At 47.6% G+C, this 27,809-nt stretch overlaps 1 protein-coding gene across 1 annotated transcript in view; it reads left to right on the forward strand.

The window, feature by feature from the left end:
- Positions 1 to 27,809, forward strand: part of LOC122938409 (cytochrome P450 2C39-like) — a 103,579-nt gene that overhangs the window by 59,639 nt on the left and 16,131 nt on the right. Inside the window, exon 9 of the mRNA XM_044293891.1 lies at positions 12,604 to 12,745. Coding sequence (XP_044149826.1) covers positions 12,604 to 12,745 — 142 coding nt within the window. The remainder of the gene's footprint in view (positions 1 to 12,603; positions 12,746 to 27,809) is intronic.

Below are 27,809 nucleotides of genomic sequence, written 5' to 3' on the forward strand. Positions count from 1 at the left end.
CAATTTGTCTTACCGTGGACTGATGAACAGCAAGGCTTTTGGAGATACTTTTATAACCCTTTCCAGCTTTATGCAAGTCAACAATTCTTAATGGTAGGTCTTCTAAGAGCTCTTTTGTGCGAGGCATCATTCACATCAGGCAATGCTTCTTGTGAAAAGCAAACCCAGAACTGGTGTGTGTTTTTGTTATAGGGCAGGGCAGCTGTAACCAACACCTCCAACCTCATCTCATTGATTAGACTCCAGTTGGCTGGCACCTCATTCCAATTAGCTCTTGGAGATGTCATTAGTCTAGGGGTTCACATACTTTTTCCACCTGCACTGTGAATGTTTACATGATGTGTTCAATAAAAACATGGTAAGATTTAATTCTTTGTGTGTTATTAGTTTAAGCAGACTGTGATTGTCTATTGTTGTGACTTAGATGAAGATAAGATCACATTTTATGACCAATTTGTGCAGAAATCCAGATAATTCCAAAGGGTTCACATACTTTTTCTTGCAACTGGATTTTCAACAAAAAATATTGTAAAAAATAAAACTTGGGCCACAAAAAAACACCTTATATGGCTTAGGGTACCCTCATCTGAACAGAAAAGTAAAAAAGTTATGGTTCTTGGAATTAGTGGTTAAAAATTACTATGGCTTATCGCAAGTTAAGGGGGTCTAATGTCCATTCCTCTTTTGTGTGTGTTCAGTTTGTTCCTTCTGTGTTCTGTACTTGCTGCTGGTGGTCCAGCACAATGCAATGCACTGTGCCTTAGCCAATGGGAAACAAGATTATTGTGTGCTCACTACTCCTGAGGGTATCCCATCTGATGACATTGTTGTACAAGTGAGTTTTTGAAGTTGAAGCCCCATACAGTTCCATCCCACATGATTTAGGTATTAGGGCGGTTGAGTCCTTTTTGGACACTAGGGGTACCTACCTTTGGCAACCTTATCTTTGTAGTATGTTATCTTCCTTCTCTCATTTGTTCTTATCCAATTTCTTTATTTATTTATAACCCCTGCTTCTTCCACCAGCTCAGGGGGACAGCAGGCAGCAATGGGGTATCCTTATGCCAAATCGTACGCTAACCTCCTCCTGAGCTGGTGAGAGGACCAGATAGTCTTGTCCACCATTGCGACTACTTGGACTCTTCACATCATTAATTGGTTAATGGAGTTGAGTGAAGTTTTGAAAAATGCAATTCAGCAGCCTTGCCGAAGTTCGGCATGAAATTTGATTTGTTCCGAATGAATTTGTCACGAATCGCGATAAATCCGGTATACACAGGCCACTGTGCCTAATCATATTCTTCCCACTAGGTGGCCCAAACTCAGTGTGAAGGCTTGGAAGTTTAACTACAGGGAGACTACAGCAGGGACGTTGTTTTGTCCCAGGCCCCGAATGTCCTGCCTGCCAGAAAGATACAACTATAATACAGTCCTTAGGATTGCAATACAATTGAATCTAATGCACCGAAAGAGCTGAAGGACCTGTGATGACCACAGGTCATGTGACCAGTAAAACAGGCAGTGGTTGAGAAGGACCTGCGATGATGTCACCATCATGTGACCAGTGCAGCACAGGACGGCAGTGAAGAGGAGGAAAAGCTGTGGTTATGTCTGCTACATGAGGAGAGATAAGTGAAGGGAAAGGCAGAGAAATGCTGGGAGTTGTAGTTATTTAACTGGGGCTGTATGTTAGGGCTGAAGGAGGGATGTTATTTACATGGAACTGTGTGTTGGAGGCAGCTGGAGAGGGGGTCATGTTATTTACATGGGATTGTATCTTGATGGTGGCTGTAGGAGGGAGTGATGTTATTTACATGGGACTGTATTTTGGAGGGGGCTGGAGAGATGGTGTGATGTTATTTACATGGGACCCTATGGCGGAGGGAGGGAAATAGTTTTATTTACATGGGACTGTATTTTGGAGTGGGCAGGAGAGATATTGTGATGTTATTTACATGGGACTGTATGGTGGAGAGAGGAATATAACTACAGGGGGCATTATAAATACTAGGGGCACTTCAGGGTGAGAATTATAACAATAGGGGGCACTATAAATACTGGGGGCACTGTAGTGGTATTATAAATCCAGGGGACATTATAGGCGTCGTATTACTACTGGGGGCTCTATAGGAAGTACTTATAGATCCGTCTTATTTCTACTAAGAGCACTATGGGGGCCTTATTACAACTGAGGGGTCTGTAGAGAGCTTTATTACCTCTGGGGGAACAATAGGGGGCCTTATTTCTACTGGGGGCTCTGTGAGGGTATTATTAATACTGGAGGGCTCTTCTACTAATGGGGGCACTCTTGGGGAGCATTATCAAGGTTAGGGGCTCTGTAGGTGGCAGTATTACTAAGGGGGGCACTCTTGGGGAGCATTATCACTGTAGGGGGCAGTATTACTAATGAGGGCATTCTAGAAGGGAATTACTATTGGTGGGACTATGAGGAGTACTATTACTATGGGGACACTGCTATTTCTTCAGGATAGTATTTAGGGGTATAAGGGGGCACAGCGAGCAGCAGGATAACACTGTGGGGACTCCAGGTTGGGAGATGATGATAGAAAAGTAAGGAAGCTAAGATATCTGTGTGTCACACTCTGCAGTGACGAGGCAGCTGAGAGAAGATGTCCAGACCAAATAGAGAAGATGATCCTGTATTTTGAGCATCTGTAAAGCCACTTTACACGGTCAGTATTTTGCATCAGTATTTGATCAGTATAAGCCAAAACCAGGAGTGGAACCTCAAGAGATAATATATAATGGAAATACAGTATTTGCATCTCTTCTGTGTTTTGAACCCACTCCTGGTTTTGGCTTACAAATACTGATCAAATAGTCGTACGAAATATTGACCAAATACTGACCATGTGAAAAAGGCCTTACAAATGCTCAAAATACAGGATAGTTTTGTTTTTTCTGTTCTTCTGTGAACACAGCCATACAGTGACGACAGTGGCCTCATGACAGAGTGGGGACAGGGAGGAGCAGCCGCAGTGGTGTACAGCACGAGATGGTGGCAGATCACAGTAGTGGCAGAACCCAACAACAGCAGTGTGATAACAAGGCCCAGTGACATGCATATCCTTGTAAAAATGTAACATGTACATTCATTGGGCCCCCTCCGCTCAGTGCTTTATGGCCAGGGGCAGGGAGGCAAAAATTGAACCCCCCCCCCATGCCAAATTCTTGACCTAACCTCTTCCCTCCAGACAGAGATGTAACTTCACCAGCATGCAGTTTCTATAATACCAGGGTCTTTAGGCCCCCTCAGGCTCCTGGGACCAGTAGCTACTACTAACTCTGCTACTCCCTATAGCTATGCTCCTTTGTACATATCAGTAGGCCAAGAAGGAAAGGCAGCAGTGGCAGCAGGCGGGTAGTGTCAGGCGGGTGGCTTCATCAGAATGGTGGCAGCAGCACGTGGCCAGAAGTAATGGGCATTTTGCACAACATTCCGCTGTGGTAGCACACTACAGTATGATCATTAGCGGCAGAAGTATCAGGCATCGACATCTGGAAATCCTGGTTGATCCATAACTAACTCATCTTCATGAAGGTTAGTCTCTCAACATTTTTGGAGGAAAGGCGCATTCTCTTTAGGCTAACTATGTCCCCCGCAGCACTAAACATCCATTCTGATGCCACACTACTGGCCTGGCAGGAAAAGCATGCCCATGGCCAGAGGCGTACATAGAAATCACTGGGCCCCATAGCAAGAATTTAAATTGGGCCCCCATGCCCCATTCATAGCCCCTCCCACTACCCGTGCCTGGCCAGTATACACAGCAGTGTACTGATGTGTGAGGTATAAATTAGAACTCGTACCTCACATATCAGTACACTGCTGTATATAATATGGGGCACATTTATGAAGACTGGTGACTAAACAGCGACTAAAGCCCTGCACTGGCAATGGATCAGCCAGAGTTATGAAGAGATGCCAGCCTCTACATAACTTCGGCAGATCCACCTTTGGTTCTAAATGTAAGATGGCTTCCTTGCTGTCTTACATTTAGACCATTTTCTATGCCTAAAACAGACATAGAAAATGGTAATCGAGATGAACCTGTCCCCTTCTCCGCCCATGCCACGCCCACTTTTCTAGACCTGGTGTGAGCGAGGAGAATATAGTATACGAGGTTCTGTGCAGATCCTTTACTAGATGTACAGGACCTGTGATGCTGAAGATGATGTCATCATAGGTCCTGGAAGATGCTCCTATCGAACCTGGGAGCTACACCATTCTTTGTGCAGTTCCTTTACTAAATGTACACTTTTAGCTTTCTCCACTGATGGTAGGGATAAGTATATTGGAGCTGGACAATAATGAGTATAATTAGAGGATAGTGCCTTTGGTTCCCCACGGGCCCCACAGCAGCTATGTGGTCTGCCTATATTGGAGGTAGGCTTCTGACCATGGCAAACTTTTCCAGATACGTCCATACTTCAGTTTTGCATGCCCAGTAGTACAGGAGATCTTGGATCATGGGTGACAGGGTGCAGTCCAAGTACCACCACCTGCTGCTGGGTGGTTTGTTCAGGAGGTGGCTGAAGAAAACAACTCATCATAGACTCCAGACTGAAGTTGCTGCATTTGGAGCTGGTGCTGCTCCTGCCCTCCCCCCAGTCATGGCAGTGGAGCGTGAGCGCAGAGGGTTCTCCCCGGTCACAACTTCTTGAGGACAGACAATGGCACTCATAGGCAGCGACCAACTGACTACACAGCATGTCTCTACATGGTCTGCATCGTCTTCGTCGTCACCCTCCAGCTATTCCTGCTCATCTCCTGTTGCTTGGGCAGATAAACCACCTAGTTAAGTATAAAATTCCTGGCCGTTTATGTCCTTCTCCTCGTCCTCTGCCAGTTTATCCTCCTCAGGGCTTAGGTGGCCATGAAATGGAGGAGTCACGTCTTCTGATCCCTTGCCAATAATATTTCTCAGCATCCCCTCCAGGATATGAAGGAGTGGAATGACATCATTTATCCTGTAGTTCTGCCAAATGAGAAATTAAAGGGGTTGTCTGGGTTCAGAGCTGAACCAAGACATATCCCTATTTTCACCCCTCTGGCCCCTGACATGAGTTTTTTTGTTTACATTGGCAAACTGCTAGGCGTAGGCTTCTGCCCAGCATTGTTCCCAGTGACATTACCGGCACTAATGGGCAGGCTTCAGCTCTGCCCTAGCCTGTAAAAAATAAGCCTTTTCCTAGATTTCCCTGTGGAAACACCACCGGATCTCCAGAAAATGCTTTTGCCCTGCACGATTCAGTGCAGGGCAAATGAGAGCATCAGAGCACAAAGGGACGCTGAGTAGGGGAAAAAGGGGATATGTCCAGATTCAGCTGTGAACCCGGACAACCCCTTTAAGTTGTCTCCTCAAAGGGCCTGAACAAATGGCACATGTCATGCATGAGATGCCACTGGCTTAGATGGAAATTACACCAGGGATTAAACCTGTCCGTCTGCTACATTAGGAACTCATTGACCGTCTTCCTCTGCTCGTCTAACATATAGAGTACATATGGAGTTCCAGTGGGTGGAAATGTCGCATGTCAGGCGATGTTGGCGAAGAGCATTTTGCCTTTGTAGCTGAAGGAGGGGGTGTTTTGCCCGGTAAGAGTGGCTGAAGTTCATGCACAGTTTCCTGGACATTTTTAACAGCTCTTACAGTTCAGTGGAAGACTTGAGGAACCAAGTGACAATGAGATTGAAGACAAGTGCCAATCTGGGTGCATGGTAAGCCCTCCCTGATGCAGCACAGACAAAATGTTCTTCCAGTTATCAGTGTCTGTGGTTCCCATCTCCAGTTGGCAAGGAGACAGCCAGTGTTCGATTTCTTTATTGATGACGCCGAGCTGTTCTTTCCCGCTCTGGCTCTGTTCACCCAGGCTTACCAGGTGCAGAACGCCTAGCTTTGCATATGTGATATGATGAAGGACTACTGTGAACTGTGCTTAGAGGGGAGGGTGAGGACAAGGTGGTTAATGAGGAGGCAGCTGAGGACATTGGTGCAGAAATCCTACAATTCCAGGCAGGAACATATCGGAGCCCTGTGCACCCCGTCAAGGTGTCTCAGTGTGGTGTGGGTCTGTAGTGTCCCACTAGGTAAATGTGGGCACTACACAAGGGTCAGTATGGCCACGTTATTGTCCACCTCCTGTGGAACATGGTCATATGATGTTTTTATGTGTTTTTCCAGTTATCTCCTGTATCAGGCCTGTTAGGGGTAGTTCCTCCTGCTACACAGTAGAGGGAGCTAGGGAACCCCTAGTATATATAGTTAGGCCCAGACAGGAAAGGGGCAGTGCAGTATAGTCCAGGAGGCTAGTCAGCTCAGTCTAGCCTGCCTGAGGGTCCTGAGCAAAGAAGCTCAGAAGCTGCCATCCAGAAGAAGGGTTTGCCTCCTGAGAAAACCAAGTTCCCTTAAAGGTGCAGTGCAGAGTCAAGTGTATTCCCAGCCAAACAGAGAGCTGAAGGGCAGAAGGATATTCTACAGCAAGGATATATATACCAGAGGAAGTTTTCCCTACCCAAGGATTAAGCCAGCTATAGGGCATACGGGCCTTGGAGAAAGACAGACAGGATTCTGAGGAAAAGTGCAGCCTGATCTGTAAGTGTTATTCCTCTGAGTATCTTGCAAAGACATTGCCTGCCGTTTTTATATCAAGCCTGTCTGTTACAATCTGTTTACATGTGGAACTGACCAAAGACTGTAAATAGTTGAACTGTTTCAGTAAAGGAAGTTCTGGTTCACGGCAACTTATGTTCAATTATTCCTACAATAAATCGGTGTGCCACCGTTACCGGCACTGGCGTCACGAACTTAAAGGGATCTTGCCACCGGCACATTAAAACCTGCAACATCCAGGGCACCTCACCCTACCACCCGGCCTGGTCCCTATATACAGAGAGTGCCCCAGAGGACCCCTGTGCCAGCCTCGTCATCACTGCTGTACGCCTGCCCAGGGTATATAAAAGACTGTGAGTACCATAACCACCCTCGGTTAGTAACTACCCCTGTGACCTCACCATTCGCCTCACCCTGCAGGGCTGCGTACTGCATATTTTGGCAGTCACGAACAGGATGCGAATATTCCTACGCCATTGTGGAATCTGAACTGTGTGCCATTATTGCTATAAAGTGATAAATACCCCATCCGTTTATTTGAAAGTTGTTGGGCGAAAGAACTGTGAAAACTGCGGTGTGAAAACTGTATTTTGTGGACTGTTTGCTGCTTCCTAAGTCACCGCTTGATGTCAGTGAATGGACAGCCTTATGCTTAAAGATGGCCGCCTAAGCTGACTGAATTTATCGTTGCGACATCGCTGTGTCCCTCTGGCGCGAAAAAGAAGGAAAGGTACCGCCCTGTCTGTAAAGAAGATGCGGCCTACCTTGAATCCCGGAGCTCAGAGAGGCCGCGCCTATCTCCTGATGCTGCGCGTGGGACCTCCGCACAACGTGATCTCGTGCCTCGCGAGACTTGGACTGCGCATCACCGGAGTGAGTAAACTTTCGGTACTAACCGATTCCTTTATATTCGAGCAATGGGAGAATTCCGATCCTTGCTGGGAGACTGGGGGGAGGTCCCTCGTTAGTAATAAGAGACTTAACCCAGGGGAAAAACACATCCAATTCGGATTTTGGCCTGCTTTGCTGCTTCTTAAAGGGCCATACCTTCTCCGTGGTCACTGTTAGCAACGGCCTAAGAAAGTGAAGTCCAGCGTGGGTCTGCATATAGAACTTGCCTCCATAGACCACGCCATGTCCGCGCCTGAGGGAACGGAGCAGGTGGCCCCCAATGAGCCTTCTGTAATTCACCAAGATGAGAACAGGGCGCCCGCCGCTGCGGCAGCATCCAGTCTGATGCCGCTGACCATGCCATATTATTTTGATATTCCGGGGAAGCCCACAAACTGAAGGACTTTAAAGACCAGATCCTGGCCTTATTCCGGCTCTATCCTATCTCCACTGAGCAACAAATGGAGATCCTCTTAGCACAGCTAGAAGGGGCCGCCCGCAGGGAAGTCATGTGATGGCCCAGCTCTGAAAAGAATAGCCTGGAACAGATTTTTGATCGCCTCGGCACCACGTTTGAGGCCAGAACAGTGTCAGAAGTTAAGATGCGATTTTTCAGCAGGAAGCAACAGCCTGGTGAGTCACTCGGGGATTTTGCTTTGTCCCTGCAAGAGACCTTGAGGGCTGTGGTCCAGGTGGACCCCCGAGAGGCTGAGGAACAGGACCGGACTCTAAGAGAGCAGTTCATTGCGGGGGTAAACACTGAGCACTTAAAGGGCCAGCTGAGGATGCTGTCGGCCCAATACCCCAATTGTGCGTTTTTGGACTTTAAAGAGCTGGCCATCAGTATCCTAGGTCAAAACCCACCCACAGGGCCAGCAGCCTCCCTTGAACCTCAGGCCTGCCAGCCAAAAACTGTTAATGTGAGACCATCCGGAGCCAGTCAAGCCACTCAGGCTCCAGTAACAGATGTGGTGGCGGCATTAATGGATCAAGTTAACCATCTCACTAAGAGCCTAGAAAAAGTGTGCAGGAAAATAGAGGAATGGGAAAGACCATTGTTATTGGAAGACGAAAGCCCCCTTCCTCAAAGGCTCCTCCCGCCTGCATACAAAGAGGTCTACCCCAAAAAACCCGATGGGCAACCGAGTTACCGGTCTAAGAGTCGCAAGCAGCCTGTCTGCCACTATTGTAAAAGAATATAGACATACTGAATAAACGTGTTGGCAATTAAACGGGCCACCCCCGAGGCAGAGGACCGCCCCTCGGGAGGTAGAACAGTAGGTCTGAAGGATCCAAGTTGGATGCCCAGATACGTAGGGTCTCGTCCAAAATTTAACATATGCATCAACGGATACCTCTTGAAGCCCTGCTGGATACTGGGTCTCAGGTCACCACCATTCAACAACCCACCTTTGACAAATTCTGGGATTCAAGTCTCCTCACTAGCCACCGGAATCCTGGCTGGATATTATTGCTAGCAACGGCAACCCGGTGAAAGTCCATGGGTACTGGGAACCTACCCTTCAGGTGGGAGAAGCCACCTTACCACAACAAGGTGTGATTGTGGTGCAAGCCGGAGATAAAGGGGGACACCCCGTGATCTTAGGGACTAATGTTTTTAAAAGTTGTTACTCCGAGGTGCTTGAGGCATTGAACCAATCCATACCTTCAGCTTCACCTGCTTCTAAAAGAGTAATTCAAAAGACTATCAGTGTGCTGTGTGCTCAGCAAAAATTTGCAAATGAAAAAGGAGAAATCTGTACTGCCCGGATCCGGGATAACCAGCCGGTAATCCTGCAACCGAATTTCCAGATCATCCTGTGGTGTCGTGCTGTGCTAGGGATCCAGGGCCAAGACTATCAAGCCCTAGTGGAGCCTATCCAAATTGAGAATCATCCCTTCAAGCGAGCAGCCAAGAGCCTGGTGACTGTATCTCAAGGTAAAGTGCCTGTCCGTTTGATAAATTTCGGTGATCACCCTGTTACTCTCTCTAAGCACTGCCCTGTTGCTCAGCTTTTTCAGGTATCCTTCCAGGATGTTATCCGTCTGCCTGCCACGGAGACGTTCCAAACCGCACAGAGCAGCAGCGCCCCTGCCAGCGACTCTTTAGTATCCTGGTGGGAGGAACTTCATGTGGGGAACGAATCCACCCAAAAGGAGCAAATAGAGGGAGTCCTGAATCTGGTGAAAGAGCACCACAAGGCTTTTAGCAAGCACTACATGGACTACGGAGAGGTCAGTGTAATCAAACACACCATACCCACTGGCTCTCATCCTCCTATCAAGGAGAGATACAGACCCATACCACCTACTACCTATCAGTCTGTAAAAGAGATGATACAGGAAGTGAAGGACTCTAATATAATCCGGGACAGTCATAGTCCCTGGGCTGCGCCCCTAGTTCTTGTTCGTAAAAAAGATGGCAGCATTAGGTTCTGCGTGGACTATAGAAAAATCTATCAAATCACCCACAAAGACGCTTATCCGTTGCCACGCATTGAAGAGTCTTTGACTGCCCTGGGGTCATCAGCCTACTTCTCAACTCTGGACTTAACCAGTGGATACTGGCAGGTACCTATGGCCCCGGAAGACCGGGAAAAGACTGCTTTCACTACGCCTATGGGCCTGTTTGAATTTAATTACATGCCTTTCGGACTGTATAACGCTCCAGGGACGTTCCAATGGATGATGGAGCGTTGTTTAGGCCATAAGAACTTTGAGACTGTACTGCTATACTTGGATGACGTCATTATATACTCCAAGACATATGAGGATCATTTAAAACATCTGGCTGAAGTGTTCCAAGTCCTCGTTAAATATGGCCTTAAAATCAAGCCGTCCAAGTGTCATCTGCTGAAACCAGCAGTTAAGTACCTAGGGCACGTTGTTAGTGCAGAAGGAGTCCAGCCTGATCCTGATAAACTTGCTGCTGTCCGTAATTGGCCTACTCCTACCACCGTGAAGGAGGTGAGAAGTTTCCTCAGCTTTGCAGGATATTACAGACTCTTCATCCCGCATTTTGCACAGATTGCGGATCCGATCCAGGTACTCCTAAGGGGGCATCCCAAAAAGAGTCCAAAGACTCCTATCCCTGTTGAATGGAATGAAGAAAGGGAGATTGCCTTCCAGCTCCTAAAGAAGAAGCTGACTGAGCCCCCTGTCCTGGGTTACCCGGATTATCAGAAGCCGTTCCACCTCTATACGGATGCCAGTAAAAGAGGCCTGGGAGCCGTGTTGGCTCAGGTGCAAGACAAACAAAGAGAGGGTGATTGCCTACGCCAGAAGATCCCTGAGGGGAGCTAAGTCAAACGATCAGAATTATAGTTCCTTCAAGCTGGAGTTCCTTGCTTTAGTGTGGGCTGTGACTGAAAAGTTCAAGGACTACCTTGCTGCCACTCCGTTTGTCGCCTTCACGGACAACAATCCTCTGGCACATCTGAATACAGCCAAGTTAGGGGCTCTGGAGCAAAGATGGGCCTCCCTCCTTGCCAACTATGACTTTACTGTGAAATACCGGGCAGGCTGCTGAAATGATAATGCTGATGCCCTGTCTCGGCTTCCCACTACAGAAGCACCAGATGAACCAAAGGATGCCTGAGAAGAAGTGGAGATGCCGGCGTTTTACAACAAATTTGCTCAGCAAGATAATGTTCACACTGAAAATCACTCAGCTGCTGATCCCCTCCACCGAATAATCCTGAATCCAGAGGCGAACAAGAAAGGTGGATTAAGCTCCAGTCAGAGTCATCGGTGAACTGCTCGACTTCCTTACCAGCGGAAGAACTCCTGAAAGAATCTGCAGGAAGAGTGCAGACCCAGAACTATTGAAATTGTGGAGACATCGCCAACAACTCTTCCTTCAAAAAGGCCTGTTGCTAAGAAGGAGCCTGGATCCAGTGTCCTGCGATAGGGTGTACCAGATCCTCACACCCCGTCGAGATGCCAGTCTGGTGTTAGAGATGTATCATAACCAGTCCGGACACTTTGGCGTGCAGAAAACTAAAGCCACCATTCGCAGAAAGTTCTATTGGATTGGGATGAGAGAAGACATTGAAAAATGGCGACGGGAATGTACTACCTGTGCCGTCGGGAGAAGTTAACGCCATGACCAGAGAGCACCTCTCCATCCTATCGTGAGTAAAACTCCTCTGGAGCTTGTTGCCATTGATCATGTGAAGTTGGAGCCAAGTCGCTCAGGTTATACTTATGCCATGACCATTATTGATAACTTCACTAAGTTTGTTGTAGCAGTGCCTGTGAAGGACCTGACAGCCAAGACTGCGGCAGAAGCATTCTGGAAGCATTTCCTACTGCCCTACAGTTGCCCAGAGAAAATCCTCACCTACCAGGGGGTCTGCGTTTGAATCACAGTTGTTCCAGGAGATGTGCCTGCTACATAATTGCCAGAAGGTCCGGACCACAGCCTATCATCCGCAAAGCCTTTTTAATGCCAGCAGGTGTAATATATGCTAATCTGCATATTTATTTTCCAGAAATGCAGATCAGTGTTGGCTGGATTACAATACTCCTCATGCATTATAGGTGGTCTCCCTAATGATAAAGAGCACCTCTCCCCTCTCCATAGACTTCTATAGCCAGCATCTCTGTAAGTTTCTGTCTGCACTCTCTACTACCTTCTCCTCTCTCTATATTCTTCAGTAAGAATCAGGTCTCTCTGCACTTCTTTACTCCTCCTCACTTCTCCATAGTGTCATATGAGCAGCATGTCCATGTTTGTCTTTTTCACTTATTTCCTTTACCTGACCCTCCCCTGTCCTTAGACTTCTGTCTGCAGCATATCTGTTTTTGACTGCCTGAATTTCTTTACTCCTCTTCACCCCCATTCCCTCTCCATAGACTTCTATGAGCAGCATGTGTGTGTCTCTGCACTTCTTTCCATCAGGTTCCATCAATGAAATAATGTGGCATTTCCCAGTAATATGCAGTCACTTTCATGAGGTGTACAGTAGCTACATGCTATCATATAGTTCACATTGCTAATAAATTCATTGGTATACAGTACTACAATAATTATAACCGAGACACATTTATATAACACATGTCTTTTCTTTATCAGGGAACAACCGTGATCCCCTTCCTCTCATCCGTCCTGTCAGACCCATCTCAGTGGGAGACTCCGGAAGTATTCAACCCCGGGCATTTCTTGGATGAGGTTGGGCAGTTCCGCAACAGGTCGGCCTTCATGCCTTTCTCAGCAGGTAAGAGCTTAATATTTAAAGACGTGACCAGAAATAAAACAGACGGACAAAGAATATGTGATGTTCCTAGTAGAGGGGATACAGGGGGCAGATGTACTAACCCCATCTACAATCTAGTCAGTGTAAACGTAAACAGTCAGACTAAAGATCAAACTTCTTCGTGCTGTATGATAAATTTGGTGCATGGCCAGACACTTTTTTCTAACTTTTGCTCCAAATTTTTGGGCCACTTGGTATCTTAAAGGGGTTCTACAGTTTGTTTTAACTGATGATCAATCCTGTGGATAGATCATCAGCATCTGATCAGTTGTTTAAGAAGACAGCAGCGCCACAGTCTTCTCACTGTTTACTGCTGGCCCAGTGATGTCATGACTAGTATCAACTAGCGTCACTGGGCCAGCGGTAAACAGTGAGAGGGCCGCTGCCTTCTCAAACAGCTGATTGGCGGGGGTCCCAGGTGTCCCTCCCCCTAACCCCCCCCCGCGATCAGGTCCTGATGATCTATCCAGAGGATAGATCATTAGTTAAAACAAACTGTAGAACCCCTTTAAGGCACAAGTACTGTAGATTCTTACCAAGCCATGCTGTCTACCCACTAAAACACACATAATTATACATAAAATTAAATTTTTGACATTCAGGTACAAACTTTAAAATCACAATGAGTCCGATGCAGCATAATTCACATTCATTTGTTGAAGTCTTTCACAATGCATTTTGGGCTCAAGGCCCCCTTTTCCAAGTAACCAAGACACTTCTTAACAATATACAAGAGAGAGAAATAAAAATGGCACCAAAGTAGCACTGCTCAAATACCGCCCAGTAGGGCAGGATCCCACGTATTTACTCCTACACAATAAAATCTGTTTGAATGTAGGAGAAGAAAATGCATGGACAAAGTGATTTGGTTACAACCAGTGTTCATTAACCATTAGTGCCCATTGGTGGCTTCTCTGTGTGTCCATATGTATACACACAGCTCTCCAGAAGGGAAGTTCATGCAATCTGAGCAAGAGAAAACATCTGACAATATTAGTATGTATGTAGCGCCCTGGAGCAGGGGGTGAAGTCTGGACATTTGCCCCTGTTTCCCCTATGCAGAGTCCCCAGCTCCTTACTTTATTTCATTTTAAAGGGTTAACTTTCATTGGCTTATACTGTTTAATATGGTGTAACTGCATTTTATGTTTGTTACAATATATATCCTGTTCATGAGAAGCTGGTCATTTTCCACAGCTACCATTAGGTTTAAAGAAGACCATGTTTTGGAGGGAAAAGGTCAGACTTGTTTACCACCAAAACCAGAGAGTCTGACCTTTGGATGTCAGGTTCAGCTCTGTTAATATTAGTGTCCACAGTAGAAAGCGCGGCGGCACAGCTGCTGGGTAAACAAAACGCCAACCACACACTCCAAAAATAAATGCACCGCACGTCCACGTCTCATAATACAGTACAGCCATAGGCGTGCGCAGCCCTTAAAGAGGTGAAAAAAAGAAGAAGAAATGTGGCGGCACTCACCACTGTCGTGTTGCTGAATGCAGTCCTTTAATCTTGCATAACAATGCTCAGGGTGACAGGCGGGCGGAACACGCAAACCTCACACATCTCAGCAGCGAGGGCCGTTTAGCACGAAATTGCGCTTCCTCAGGTCGCTGTTATTATTAGTGTTGAGTGAATCGAAGTATCCAAAGTGGACTTGGATCCGAATTTCAGGGAAAATTCAAGTCACAACAAAGCCAAATTTCCTTGTGCTTGATGGTAACAAATCAATTTTCCCTGAAATGGCGATAAAAATAAAAAACTTATAATCATCTCTTCCATTTAAGTGAGAAGACGCCACCACAACAATCTTGCTTGAAGATCCCAGGCAAAATATTGTGCACGGTGACGTATGATGTCATCACACCAGCCAGCGTGATGATGTCATCATGCAATGCGTGAGATTTCACGCTAGACCTTCAAGCAAGATGGCCATGGTGGCCTCCTCGCACTCAAATGGATAAGGCAAGTACAATTAGATATTTTTTTTAACTCATCAACCCCTGAAAGGCCTTAATATTCATCTCAGATGCCGTGATCAGCAATGAACACAGCATCTGAGGGGTTCAATGATGGGGACGGCACAATCACTGTCATTGCACCCGCTTAAATACGCCTCGTCACGAAGTAATTTGCCACGAAGCAAATATTTTTGTAAAATTTAGCAAAGCAGCTGAATCAAATTTTTAAGGACTTCATCTCTAGTTATTATGTCTGAAAACCTGGTTTTGTCTGGAAAAACTGCTCTGTCATTGCCATTATCATTGAAGCTTTACTGTAAGTCTATGAGAGACGGAAAGTGTTACATTGTATCTGTTTGTGCTGAGCTTCTCCTCTCCTCCCACCAGAAGGTTCTAGTTCAGCCACAAACTGTATATAAGGAGCGCAGTCAGAGCCCCTAGTGTCCTGCAGTTAGGGACCAGTGCTTAGAAGAGGAGACTCTGCCAGACTACTGAGTGACCAGGAGAAGATGCTGAGAAAGGGATACTCTGCCACAGACCCTGGATCATCAGCCTTGGACCAGGGTACCAGCCTTCTGAAGAGAAAGAGGGACAGCTAGCTCAGGCCTTTCCTCAGCATGAACCCTTCTTCTGCACTGGAGGAGACTGGAGAAGCCAGCCCTATGCCTCGCCTGTGTTGTTTTGCACTTGTTCCTCCAGTAAAGAAGCCCCCTGGTTACTGCAGACCCTGACTCTCTAGACTTATTTCTCACTGGGGTGCATCACACCTTACCATCCCTTCTGGAGAGCAGCAACACGTGGTGACACCTGAATGGTGGCAGTGGGACCCGCCGTTGTGTTGGGGCCACCCCAAACCCACAGGGGGGCAGATCCCCAGTATAGAATAAACCAGACATGCCGAGATTAAGGAAGCAAGTAATGTGAACTTTCTAGGCCACTAATAGGTAGCACCCTAGAATAAGCCAAGAAACCCGGATAGCAAACTGGAACCACTGTTGGTGCACTTACAGAGCTTACTGACACAGTGCTAAGAACATGATACCATAATATGGTTGATAAATATATAAAAGACAATGTGAATATAAATACAATGCTGTAATTGTCATTGTGATACGAGGGAGCAAATTGTATAAAGAGGATCAGGACAAGAAGAGTATGTAGAAAGAGGGAAGGCGGCTGCACAGATCCAATAAGGCCCAACTGGATTTATGCAGCCCTCGTCCCATTTATATATTTATCTCTCCAGACAGATGGGACTTGACAAAGGTCATCACTTACCATATCTGGATTTATTTATGCTACAGTAGCTGGAGCGAAAAAATAGGAGAAAAATTCTACTTGATGAACTGAAAAAGAATAATAAAGACAACTATTATTCAATGCATTCTGAATGCACCCAGAATATTTAGCACTGACCGACGTGGCTGAAGAACCCTTTCCGTGGCACCTCCTAATAATATATATTGGCGTGCTGTTCCAAGCTGTATGGACAGATTAGGAGACAAGTCAGTGGTGGTGGATCTGCCTGCTGTTACACCTGATAGACAGCAGAGGGAGTATTTAGCTTTCTCTACAAATGATTCTCTTTCTCTCGCTCCCGATGTAGTCAATACAATAATAACAATAATATAATAATCTTTATTTATATAGCGCCAACATATTCCGCAGCGCTTTACAGTTCAGGGCGTCATGTAGAAACAGTCATAAATAACATGGCAACAGAAAAGTCAATGATTAGAACAACAGGAATGAGGACCCAGCTTTTGACTTCCGTATACGAACAACAACCCTGTCCAAATATAAGTCAACATCGTCACACCTCAACCCCCCGCTCTGCTGACACTGCCACTCACCAATTCCCCTAATCTAAATGCCCCAAAACATGTTAACACAAATGCAGCCTTGAATAAAACCACTTCCCACCCAGAACTAGAAACAGCACCCAACTTTTCTCCCATCCCCAAAAGCAACCTAAAAGAAATAGGCCTCCTCTGATCTTCAACCTTACCTCCCCTGTGCCAACCCTTCAAAACCTGTCGAACCAGAAAGGCTTTTGTCTGGTCAGCTAAGCCACGCAACTTGAAACCAAACGCTAAACCTGCAACGAAACATTTTACCTGAGAAACGACCAACCTTCTTCCTTCAAATGCCCTAGTAACAGCATCAATATCATCTCTCCGTCTTCAACGCCTGCCTCCATCCGAGCTGTCCACCTCTCCCAAGTCTCCCACGCCTTACCATATGCCATCCAGGTACCAGGACTCAGCAAGTCCTTCAACAACCCCATTATTGTTCCTCCAGGATCTCCCAAAGCCAGTTTGGAAACTCCAGACTCTCTTCCTCCGCATCTGGAACTAGAAGCCGGAACTGCTCCCACTGTGAACGAGAAAGAGCATCCGCCACAGAATTAGGCCTCATGCACACGACCGTTTTATTCCGTGTCCGTTGTGCAGCTTTTCGTGATTTTCTGCGGACCCATTGACTTTCAATGGGTCAGTTGAAAACTCGGCTAATGCACCGTTTGTCATCCGCGTCCGTGATCCGTGGTTCCAGTCCGTCAAAAAAATATAACCTGTCCTATTATTTTCACGGAAAACGGTTTGCGGACCCATTCAAGTCAATGGGACCGCTAAAAAACACGGAGGCACACAAGATTGTCATCCGCGTCCGTTTTTTTCCTATCATTTGCATGGCAAACCTGTCTTAGATTTTTTTTTACTTTCCTTTATGTCTGGTGATCCTCCAAAAATAAAGGAAGGCACACAGAAACAAAAACGGAAACGGATCACGGAACAAAGGAACCCCATTTTGCGGAACGGAACACAACGGTCGTTTGCATGAGGCCTTAGACTCCCCTGCAACATGCTCCGCAACCACCCAAGTATTAATCGACAAACAACGCAAGACCAAAAATTGCAAGAGCCTGACCACTGACGGGGAAGATGCCGATAAGCTGTTGATGGCCTGCACCACCCCCAGATTATCACAATGGAAAAACACCTTCCTATTTGCGAATCTCTCCCCCCACAACACCACCGCCATGACAGGTTCTTAATCCAACCCCGCGTAACCCACGTCTCCGGTAACATACCCGCACACCATTGTCCCTGGAAATAAGCCCCAAAACCACTTCCCCCCGACGTGTCCGTATATAACTTAAAGTCCACATTGTCACAAGCGTACCCCATAAGCAACGTACGACTATTGTACTGTTGTAAAAACTCCGCCCATACCCGTAAGTGCCCTTTTAACTCTTTTCGTAACTGTACAAAGTGATACGGCGCGGAAACACATGCCATAGCCGCGGCCAAGCGTCTGCTAAAAATTAGACCCATCGTCATAATCTCACATGCGAAATTAAGTTTCCCCAATAAGGACTGCAAGTCCCGCAACCTAATCTTTTTCCGCTTTATCGCCTTAGAAACCTCCTGCTGCAGATTCAACAGTTTGTCCTCCGGAAGTCTACACTCCATCTTTACAGTGTCTATAATAATTCCCAGAAAACACAATTCCATCACCGGTCCAACCGTCTTCTCACTCGCCAGCGGTATCCCAAAATGAGCAAAAAAACTACTGCAACGTATGAAGTAACAAAGAACAAACTCGAGAATCTGCCGGCCCTAAACACAAAAAGTCATCCAAATAATGAATGACCGACAAACAACCCGAAACGTCAACCACCACCTATTCTAAAAATGAACTAAACGTCTCAAAATATGCACAAGAAAGCGAACACCCCATAGGTAGGCACCCGTCTGCAAAATAACCCCCATCCCAAAAACTACCCAACAAATGCATGCTCTCCACGTGAACCGGTAACAAGCAAAAAGCCGCTTCAATTGCAACCTTGGCCAACAACGTCCCCCTGCCCCACTGCCTTACCCACTTCACAGCCGCATCAAATGACGTATACACCACCGAATACAACAGATGGTGAATGAGCCGAAACTTGTTCGGCTCCTTCTTAGGGACCACCCCCAATGGCAAAACTTTTAAATTGACCAACGGAGGCGCCCTGAAAGGGCCCGCCATCCGCCCCAACTCCACCTCCTTCCTCAATTTGTCAGCAACAACTTCAGGGTGATCAAGCGCGGACCTCAGATTCTTATGGACCGGCGTAACTGAAGAAATACGGAAACCGAACTTAAAACCGTTAGCTAACAAACTGGCCGCCGCCCGATCCGGGCACCTATCTAGAAACTCCTGCATCCTTTCTACCCGCACTGGCGTCTGACCCTTTTCCAGCAGCGTCCCCCCCCCCCTTTATGTTTCCCCCCCTAAAACAACGGCTGGCTCCATGGGGCCCCCCGCACGAAGTGCATTCGTGTTTAACTTTGCACTTAGCCCCAGTTTCCTTTGTTGAAAAGAAAATATAAGCCTTTCGCTGATGCTGCCGCAAGCATTCCCGATGTATACCCCCCAAGTTCCCCACGAAATGGCTGCACTGTCCTAGTCGGTGCCGTCACCTTGAACCAAAGCCCAATATCCTTCTGATCCCACCTAATATCCGGCCTCACCGCCTTGCATTGTCGGAACTGTTCATCATAGCAGAGCCACCCAACCCCCCCCCCCCCCCCCCCCTGTAAAACCCGATACGCCTCACCTATAGCATCCTGATAACAGAATAACGCAGAACAGCATTCCGGAGACTTTTCCCCAATGACACTCGCTAGTATAGCGAAAGCCTGCAGCCAAATGTTAAACGAGCGTAGAATTAACCGATAGCGCCGCTTTTCATCCTCCCCCCTTTTTTCCCGTCGTCCCTCTTAATTCTATTCAAATTAAATTTAAATGAAAATATTTCCACATGTTCCCCTTTCTAAATTTTTTCTTTTACCTCCTGCTTCAAGTGGGCCCCCAAGGGGCCTTCAAAGCACACATACACTTTGTCCCGCGCCCTATTGTCTAGCCTGGGACCCTCCTCTTCCCCCTCCCCCGGCTTGCGTTTCCACCGATACCGATGATACTGCACCCCCCACTGACCCCGCCCCGTCCCCTGACCCAGCCCCCAGGTCGGCAACGTCGACCCCCCAGTCGTCCCCAAATTCGACAACCAACCCGCCAGTCCCCCCAAAAACTGACCTAAACCCCTGCCTAAATCACCCCTGACCGTCCCTCCCCCGACACCGGTCCGGACTCCGGATGGTCAGAAACTCCTGCTGCGCTGCTCCTGGAAGTTGACGGCCGCTCATCCTGGACAACCTGGGATATCCTCTGAACACCACTGGGAGGCCTGTAACATGGCAACATGACTCCTGCCACGTGGTGGATGGATCCCTCTTACCCTTCATCTGCTTCTCTGGGCCTGCGCAGGTCTTCCTTCTCTCTCTGCGCAGCCCGCACACCCTGGACATGCTGCCCCCGCTGAGTTGACCGTCCGTCGGAAGGAGAGCCGGGCCGGCCCACAGATTCTGGTCCTGAATCCGCCACATGTGCTGCAGCGAGCAGGGGAGGGGGCGTCCCACTCTGCTCCGGGTTCTGCCGCATGACCGGATTTCTCCCGTGGCGGGAGCGCCTCATGGCAGTCAGCACTGGCACTCTCCGTCGCAAAGGGTCCCCTGAGGGGCTCCTAACTCATGCCGGACCCAGGGTTCAGGATTGCCGGCGGGTGACTCCCGCCGCGGGAAACCCGTTCCAAGGAAGTAACCTTCGCTGTCGGTTCCCCCAAGCAGCCACCGACCTGTTCTTGAAGCTAGCCAGGCCCCCGCACCTCCGCCTCCCATCTGAGCCACACAAGTAACTCCTCCACCGACATGTTCAGCGCCGCCATCGTCTCCTGTGCCCTACGTTCGCCTGGCTTAACCTCAAATGGCGCCTTCCCCTCGTCTCTTTCCCCTTTTCAGCCGTTAGCCACCCCCCTCACCATGACAAAAACTCCTCCCTCCCCAACTTCCTCCACTCATTAACCCTTCCTATGCTATCCCTCACACCCAAACCATCCTCATGATGGCCTTCCCCTAAAGCTGCGCTCCTAGTCCGGCCTTCCTAGAAATGGACAGACTATACAAAATACAAGAGAAGCTATTAAATCTAAGGGGCCGCTCCCTGCACCTGGACACAAAAAAAAAAAGATTCAGTTATAAGAGGTAAGAAGCATTCTTTACAGTAAGGGCTGTGAATCTCTGAGAGATTCACAGCCCTTACAGGAGCCACAGGAGCCGATACAGGAAATACAGGAGATGCTTAAAGAAAGGTTTAGATTACTTTTTATTTCAAAATAACATTGAGGCTTCTGACAATGTATAGAAATCATGTTCTACACACCCTTTCCCTTTAGCCCAAACCCTCCTTAAATGGAAGATGGACACTGATCCAGGGATTTGTTCCGTGGAGCGATACAGCAGGATTACAAGTTGGACTTCATGGACTTTTGTCTTTTTCCAACCTTAACAACTATGTAACTATATAAGATAGAGAGAGGACATGATGTTACAGACAGCAGACAGTTACTGGAGGACATGATGTTACAGACAGCAGACAGTTACTGGAGGACATGATGTTACAGATAGCAGATAGTTACTGAAGGACATGATGTTACAGACAGCAGACAGTTACTGGAGGACATGATGTTACAGACAGCAGACAGTTACTGGAGGACATGATGTTACAGACAGCAGACAGTTACTGGAGGACATGATGTTACAGACAGCAGATAGTTACTGAAAGACATGATGTTACAGACAGCAGACAGTTACTGGAGGACATGATGTTACAGACAGCATAGAAACATAGAAACATAGAATGTGTCGGCAGATAAGAACCATTTGGCCCATCTAGTCTGCCCAATATATCTGAATCCTATGAATAGCCCCGGCCCTATCTTATATGAAGGATGGCCTTATGCCTATCCCATGCATGCTTAAACTCCTTCACTGTATTTGCAGCTACCACTTCTGCAGGAAGGCTATTCCATGCATCCACTACCCTCTCAGTAAAGTAATACTTCCTTATATTACTTTTAAACCTTTGCCCCTCTAATTTAAAACTGTGTCCTCTTGTGGTAGTTTTTCTTCTTTTAAATATGCTCTCCTCCTTTACCGAGTTGATTCCCTTTATGTATTTAAAAGTTTCTATCATATCCCCTCGGTCTCTTCTTTCTTCCAAGCTATACATATTAAGGTCTTTTAACCTTTCCTGGTAAGTTTTATCCTGCAATCCATGGACCAGTTTAGTAGCTCTTCTCTGAACTCTCTCTAGAGTATCTATATCCTTCTGGAGATATGGCCTCCAGTACTGCGCACAATACTCCAAGTGAGGTCTCACCAGTGTTCTGTACAGCGGCATAAGCACTTCACTCTTTCTACTGCTTATACCTCTCCCTATACATCCAAGCATTCTGCTGGCATTTCGTGCTGCTTTATTACATTGTCTTCCCACCTTTAAGTCTTCTGAAATAATTACTCCTAAATCCCTTTCCTCAGATACTGAGGTCAGGACTGTGTCGAATATTCTATATTCTGCCCTTGGGTTTTTACGCCCCAGGTGCATTATCTTGCACTTATCCACATTAAATTTCAGTTGCCAGAGTTCTGACCATTCTTCTAGTTTTCCTAAGTCCTTTTCCATTTGGCGTTTCCCTCCAGGAACATCAACCCTGTTACATATCTTTGTGTCATCAGCAAAAAGACAAACCTTACTGGAGTTACTGGAGGACATGATGTTACAGACAGCAGACAGTTACTGGAGGACATGATGTTACAGACAGCAGACAGTTACTGGAGGACATGATGTTACAGACAGCAGACAGTTACTGGAGGACATGATGTTACAGACAGCAGACAGTTACTGAAGGACATGATGTTACAGACAGCAGACAGTTACTGGAGGACATGATGTTACAGACAGCAGACAGTTACTGGAGGACATGATGTTACAGACAGCAGACAGTTACTGGAGGACATGATGTTACAGACAGCAGACAGTTACTGGAGGACATGATGTTAGACATAGTGGACAAACAGTCACTGGTGTTCTTCAGTGCAGCAAGGGGTGATGTCACAGGAAGAGGTATACAGTTGGGTGTCATCGACATAGAGATGGTACTGGAAACCAAATCTGCTGATAGTCTGTCCAATAGGGCTGTGTACAGAGAAAAGAGGAGATGACCAAGGACTGAACCCTGAAGAACCACAACAGCAAGAGGAAGAGGAGAAGAAGTAGAGCCAGCGAATGATATACTGAAAGAGTGAGAAGGATTAGTAAAATTGACTTCGATCCGAATTTCAGGAAAAATTTGATTCGCTGTGAAGCCAAATTTCCTTGCGCTTTGTAGTAACAAATCTATTTTTCCCTGAAACTGCAGCAAGAAAAAAAAAATACTCATCCAATCCTTTTGCTCGCAGAGAGGCCTTCACAGCCATCTTGATTGAAGATACAATGCGAAACCTTGCATGGGGTGACATGTGACCTCACCACACCAGAACGCTGGCTACAATTGTAGCATCAGATGCGCGATCAGCGATGAAAGCGGCATCTGAGGGGTTCAATGACGGGGGGAGGCATGATCACTGTTCCCCGGCATTGTGCCCACTACATACAAAGGAGTGCGCTTCATGACAGTAAAGTAATTTTTCATGATTTAAAATTTCCTTGTGAAATTCGGTGAAGCAGACAAATCGAATTTTTCATAATTTCGCTCATCACTAACCACTGCATTTAGCTGTCAGGAGGTCGTTTGTCACTTTGGCAAAGGCAGTTTCTGTAGAATTTCCTGGTGGATATTTTAAATTTTTTCTTTGAAGTAGGCACAGGGCAGAGACATCGGAGTAGTGACTGACACAGGGGGGAGGCATCGGAGTAATGACTGACACAGGGGGGAGGCATCGGAGTAGTGACTGACACAGGGGGGAGGCATCGGAGTAATGACTGACACAGGGGGGAGGCATCGGAGTAGTGACTGACACAGGGGGGAGGCATCAGAGTAATGACTGACACAGGGGGAGGCATCGGAGTAATGACTGACACAGGGGGGAGGCATCGGAGTAATAACTGACACAGGGGGGAGGCATCGGAGTAGTAACTGACACCACTATGAGCTACGTGTCATCTGTAGCACCACAATACCATCCAACGCAGTTCGAGCAAATTACGATGGTCTTCATCAGGGAATCACTTGGACGCTACTGCTGATTTCCTTATATAGACACCGCTTCCCTGCATACACCCTCACCGCGCAACGAGTCTAAATGGTGCCTCATTCGAAACCAAATAATTTTATTTCAGAATTAAGGCCCCTAGGTATCAATGTGTCCATATTAAAGATCCATTGCGTTTCTTTCCTTGACAGGCTTTTAATATAATCTTGCCTCATTTTCCACACTTGCCAGCCCAACAAATGACGATCCCTCGAACCTCCCATCATGTTTTTCTTTAAAGTGTCTTGAAAGAAGGTGCCCCTCAGATTTTTTCTTTATATTATACATATGTTCACTTATTCGTTTCTTCAATTGTCTTTTTGTTCGCCCAATGTATAACTTTTCACAGGGACATCTTATAGCATAAATCACTCCTTGGTTATTACGTGTAAGGCCGATTTATTGGCCTGTATTTGTGGGAGGGGCATGGCTGCCTACTTCAACAGCCAGCGTCCCTCTCACTCTGTACGTCGTTACAGCGTTTGATGAGCCACACCTGGCTTCCCAGTGAGAGGAGTTCAGCATACCTGGATATCCTGACGTCGGTGAGGGTGAGAAGCTGCTTCTCTGCAGCGCACAGTGTTAGGCCTCTTTCACACGGGCGTCAGTTTTTTTGCCCGGATAGGAGCCGGGTGCGTTGCGGGAAAATGCACGATTTTCCCGTGCGAGTGCAAAACATTGTCATGCGTTGCACTCGCGTGAGAAAAATCGCGCATGTTTGGTACCCAAACCCGAACTTCTTCATAGAAGTTCGGGCTTGGGATTGATGTTCTGAAGATTGTATTATTTTCCCTTATAACATGGTTATAAGGGAAAATAATAGCATTCTGAATACAGAATGCATAGTAAACCAGCGCTAGAGGGGTTAAAAAAAAATAAAAAATAATTTAACTCACCTTATAGTCCACTTGATCACGAAGCCCGGCATCTCCTTGTGTCTCCTCTGCGCTGAGCGGCTGAACAGGACCTGGGGTGAGCTGCTCCATTAAATACAGGTTAAGGACCTTCGATGACGTCACTCCGGTCATCACATGGTACGTCACATGATCTTTTACCATGGTGATTCACCATGGTAAAAGACCATGTGATGACCGGAGTGACGTCATCGAAGATCCTTAACCGATATTTAATGGAGCAGCTCACCCCAGGTCCTGTTCAGCCGCTCAGCGCAGAGGAGACACAAGGAGATGCCGGGCTTCGTGATCAAGTGGACTATAAGGTGAGTTAAATTATTTTTTATATTTTTTTAACCCCTCTAGCGCTGGTTTACTATGCATTCTGTATTTAGAATGCTATTATTTTCCCTTATAACCATGTTATAAGGGAAAATAATAATGATTGGGTCTCCATCCCGATCGTCTCCTAGCAACCGTGCGTGCAAATCGCACGGCATCCGTACTTGCTTGCGGATGCCATCCGATTTTCACACACCCCATTCATTTCTATGGGGCCTGCGTCACGTCGAAATTGGACAATATAGAGCATGCTGCGATTTCCACTGAACGCACAAGTGATGCGTTAAAAACGACGCTCATGTGCACAGCCCCATAGAAATGAATGGGTCAGGATTTAGTGCAGGTACCATACGTTCGCCGCACGGATCGCACCCGCACGGAAAACTCGCCCGTGTGAAAGGGGCCTTAGGGTCCGGCCGGCGGGGGGCTCGTTCCCCTAGGTGAGGGGGGCTCCCCCGCACCGGAGCATAATGCCAGGGAGTTGAGCGGCTCCCCACGCGGTACGGGTGTCCAGCCGGCGGTGGGTCGGCCCCTGACTGATGGGGGCTCCCCCGCACTGGTGCACTCTGCCAGGGAGCTTCGTGGCCCCCAACGCGGCATCGACTTCAAAATGCCAGGGTTCACAATGCCAGGGAGCTGCGCTGCTCCCCACGCGGCAGGAGTGACCAGCCGGCGGTGGGTCGGCCCCTGGCTGATGGGGGGCACCCCCGCACTGGTGCACTCTGCCAGGGAGCTTCGTGGCTCCCCACGCGGCATCGACTTCAAAACCGGTGGGGGGCTGAGCCCCTGATGGAAGTTGGGCTCCCCCTGCCCCGGTTCATAATGCCAGGGAGCTGCACTGCTCCCCACGCGGCAGAAGTGACCAGCCGGCGGTGGGTCGGCCCCTGGCTGATGGGGGGCACCCCCGCACTGGTGCACTCTGCCAGGGAGCAGCATGAGCTCCCCACGCGGCACACGAATTTTGCTGATGGGGGGCGGGGGCCACGGTGTATGAAGGGCTCCCCCTGGCCCGGTTCATGGTGCCAGGGAGTTGCGCGGCTCCCCACGCGGTACGGGTGTCCAGCCGGCGGTGGGTCGGCCCCTGGCTGATGGGGGTTCCTCCGCACTGGTTCACTCTGCCAGGGAGCTGCGCGGCTCCCCACGCGGTTATCATGTAGGGACACAGGGGACACCGTGGCCCCGCTCCTTATCTTCGTTAAAGTCTGGCACGGGCCGCCGTGCCGTTAGTGAGGCAGGGATCAGGGATGAGAGAACCAGGCCGTTCAGGGGGAGCAGGTCATAGCCGGTGGCTAGCTTCCTTCTGCCGGCTGCACACAAGGTCGCCAAGAGGTTCATTTAGGCACGGGGGATTAATTAGTCCATACAGGTGAGTACTAGGTCTCCGGGGAGGGGTGTGTTACAGAGTACTGCACGGTCTACAGACCTGGTCCACCGTAGTAAATCCTAGCTGGGATTGCTGGTCAGGAGCCGAGGTTCACTTGTCTCAGTGTCAAGCCAGTACAGGGGCTTAGTAGGCGCAGCTTGCGGTGGTAGCTTTCCCCCCAGGTTAGGCAATTCTTATTGGCAAGAGTTAATGGTAAAAAAAAATAAAAAAAAAATAAATAAAATTTAATGAAAAAAATAAAAAAAAAATAATAAATTTGATTTTTTATTTTTACTTGTTTGCGTGGTTCTTTACGACGAATGCACAATCCAGGGTTAATGCCTTGATTGTTTTGCTTCTAGGTCCTAACTTGTCTCGGCTACACCCTGATTTGTGGCTTATCAGCAAGGTACTAGGGGTACATGTCGGGGGGGGGGGAGGAGAGAAGTCACAAGCTTGGTTTTTAATAAAGTCTGGCACGGGCCGCCATGCCGTTAGTTACAGAAAATGTCAAATACGTCCCACAGCGCAAAATACCATCGACCAGTCGCCAGAATCAGGATAAGAATCTTTTATTGCAGCGATACAACGCGTTTCGGGGAATCACTCCCCTTCATCAGGTACAAAAAAGCTGCACAACTTAAACAGCGCAAAGGTGCACATATTTATACACACAAAGTACCGCCCATAGGCTGGTCACAGGATCAGAGGGGGTGTTGCCTGAATGATTATACAACAGATATAATGTGTAAAACAGCAAGTCCTCATAATAGACTGCTGGTGTACACATAATAAATATGTTCATACATTGTTGAACGAAAAATCACAATATTACATACTTTCATAGTCACATGACTTGACGATGTCCACTAGAAAGGGGAAAGGGGAGAGGGGGGGGGGGGCGAACGGGGGGCCGGCCCTGTGATAAGAAATAATTTGAAACACATCAAGGTGCGCATAAGATGCGCTCAAAACTGCGCTTACTGATGACATAGCATTGGGTGTTCCATAAGCAGGTGCGGGTCACGTGATCGGGATTACAAAGAAAACACTCCGATGGAAGGGGAGGCAGGGCCGGACCACGTGAGAGCCGTTGTTCAGGTTACAGGGACGCTCCGATGGCAGGGGAGTTGTCTGTTGTATGGGGGCGTGTTGTGTATTCCGGCTTCATCAGGTGATGTCAGGCTGGATCACGTGGAAGCCGTTGCTTGGTAACACGGACGCTCTAACTATATAGAGCGATCCACTGTTTGTAGAGGTCAATCTGGCTCATACTAAAGAGGCGGAATTGTTAGTGTATATTAGTGCACTAAAAACAGGGGGAGATGACTC

Source organism: Bufo gargarizans, chromosome 5 (genome assembly GCF_014858855.1).
Source record: "Bufo gargarizans isolate SCDJY-AF-19 chromosome 5, ASM1485885v1, whole genome shotgun sequence".
NCBI lineage: Eukaryota > Metazoa > Chordata > Amphibia > Anura > Bufonidae > Bufo > Bufo gargarizans.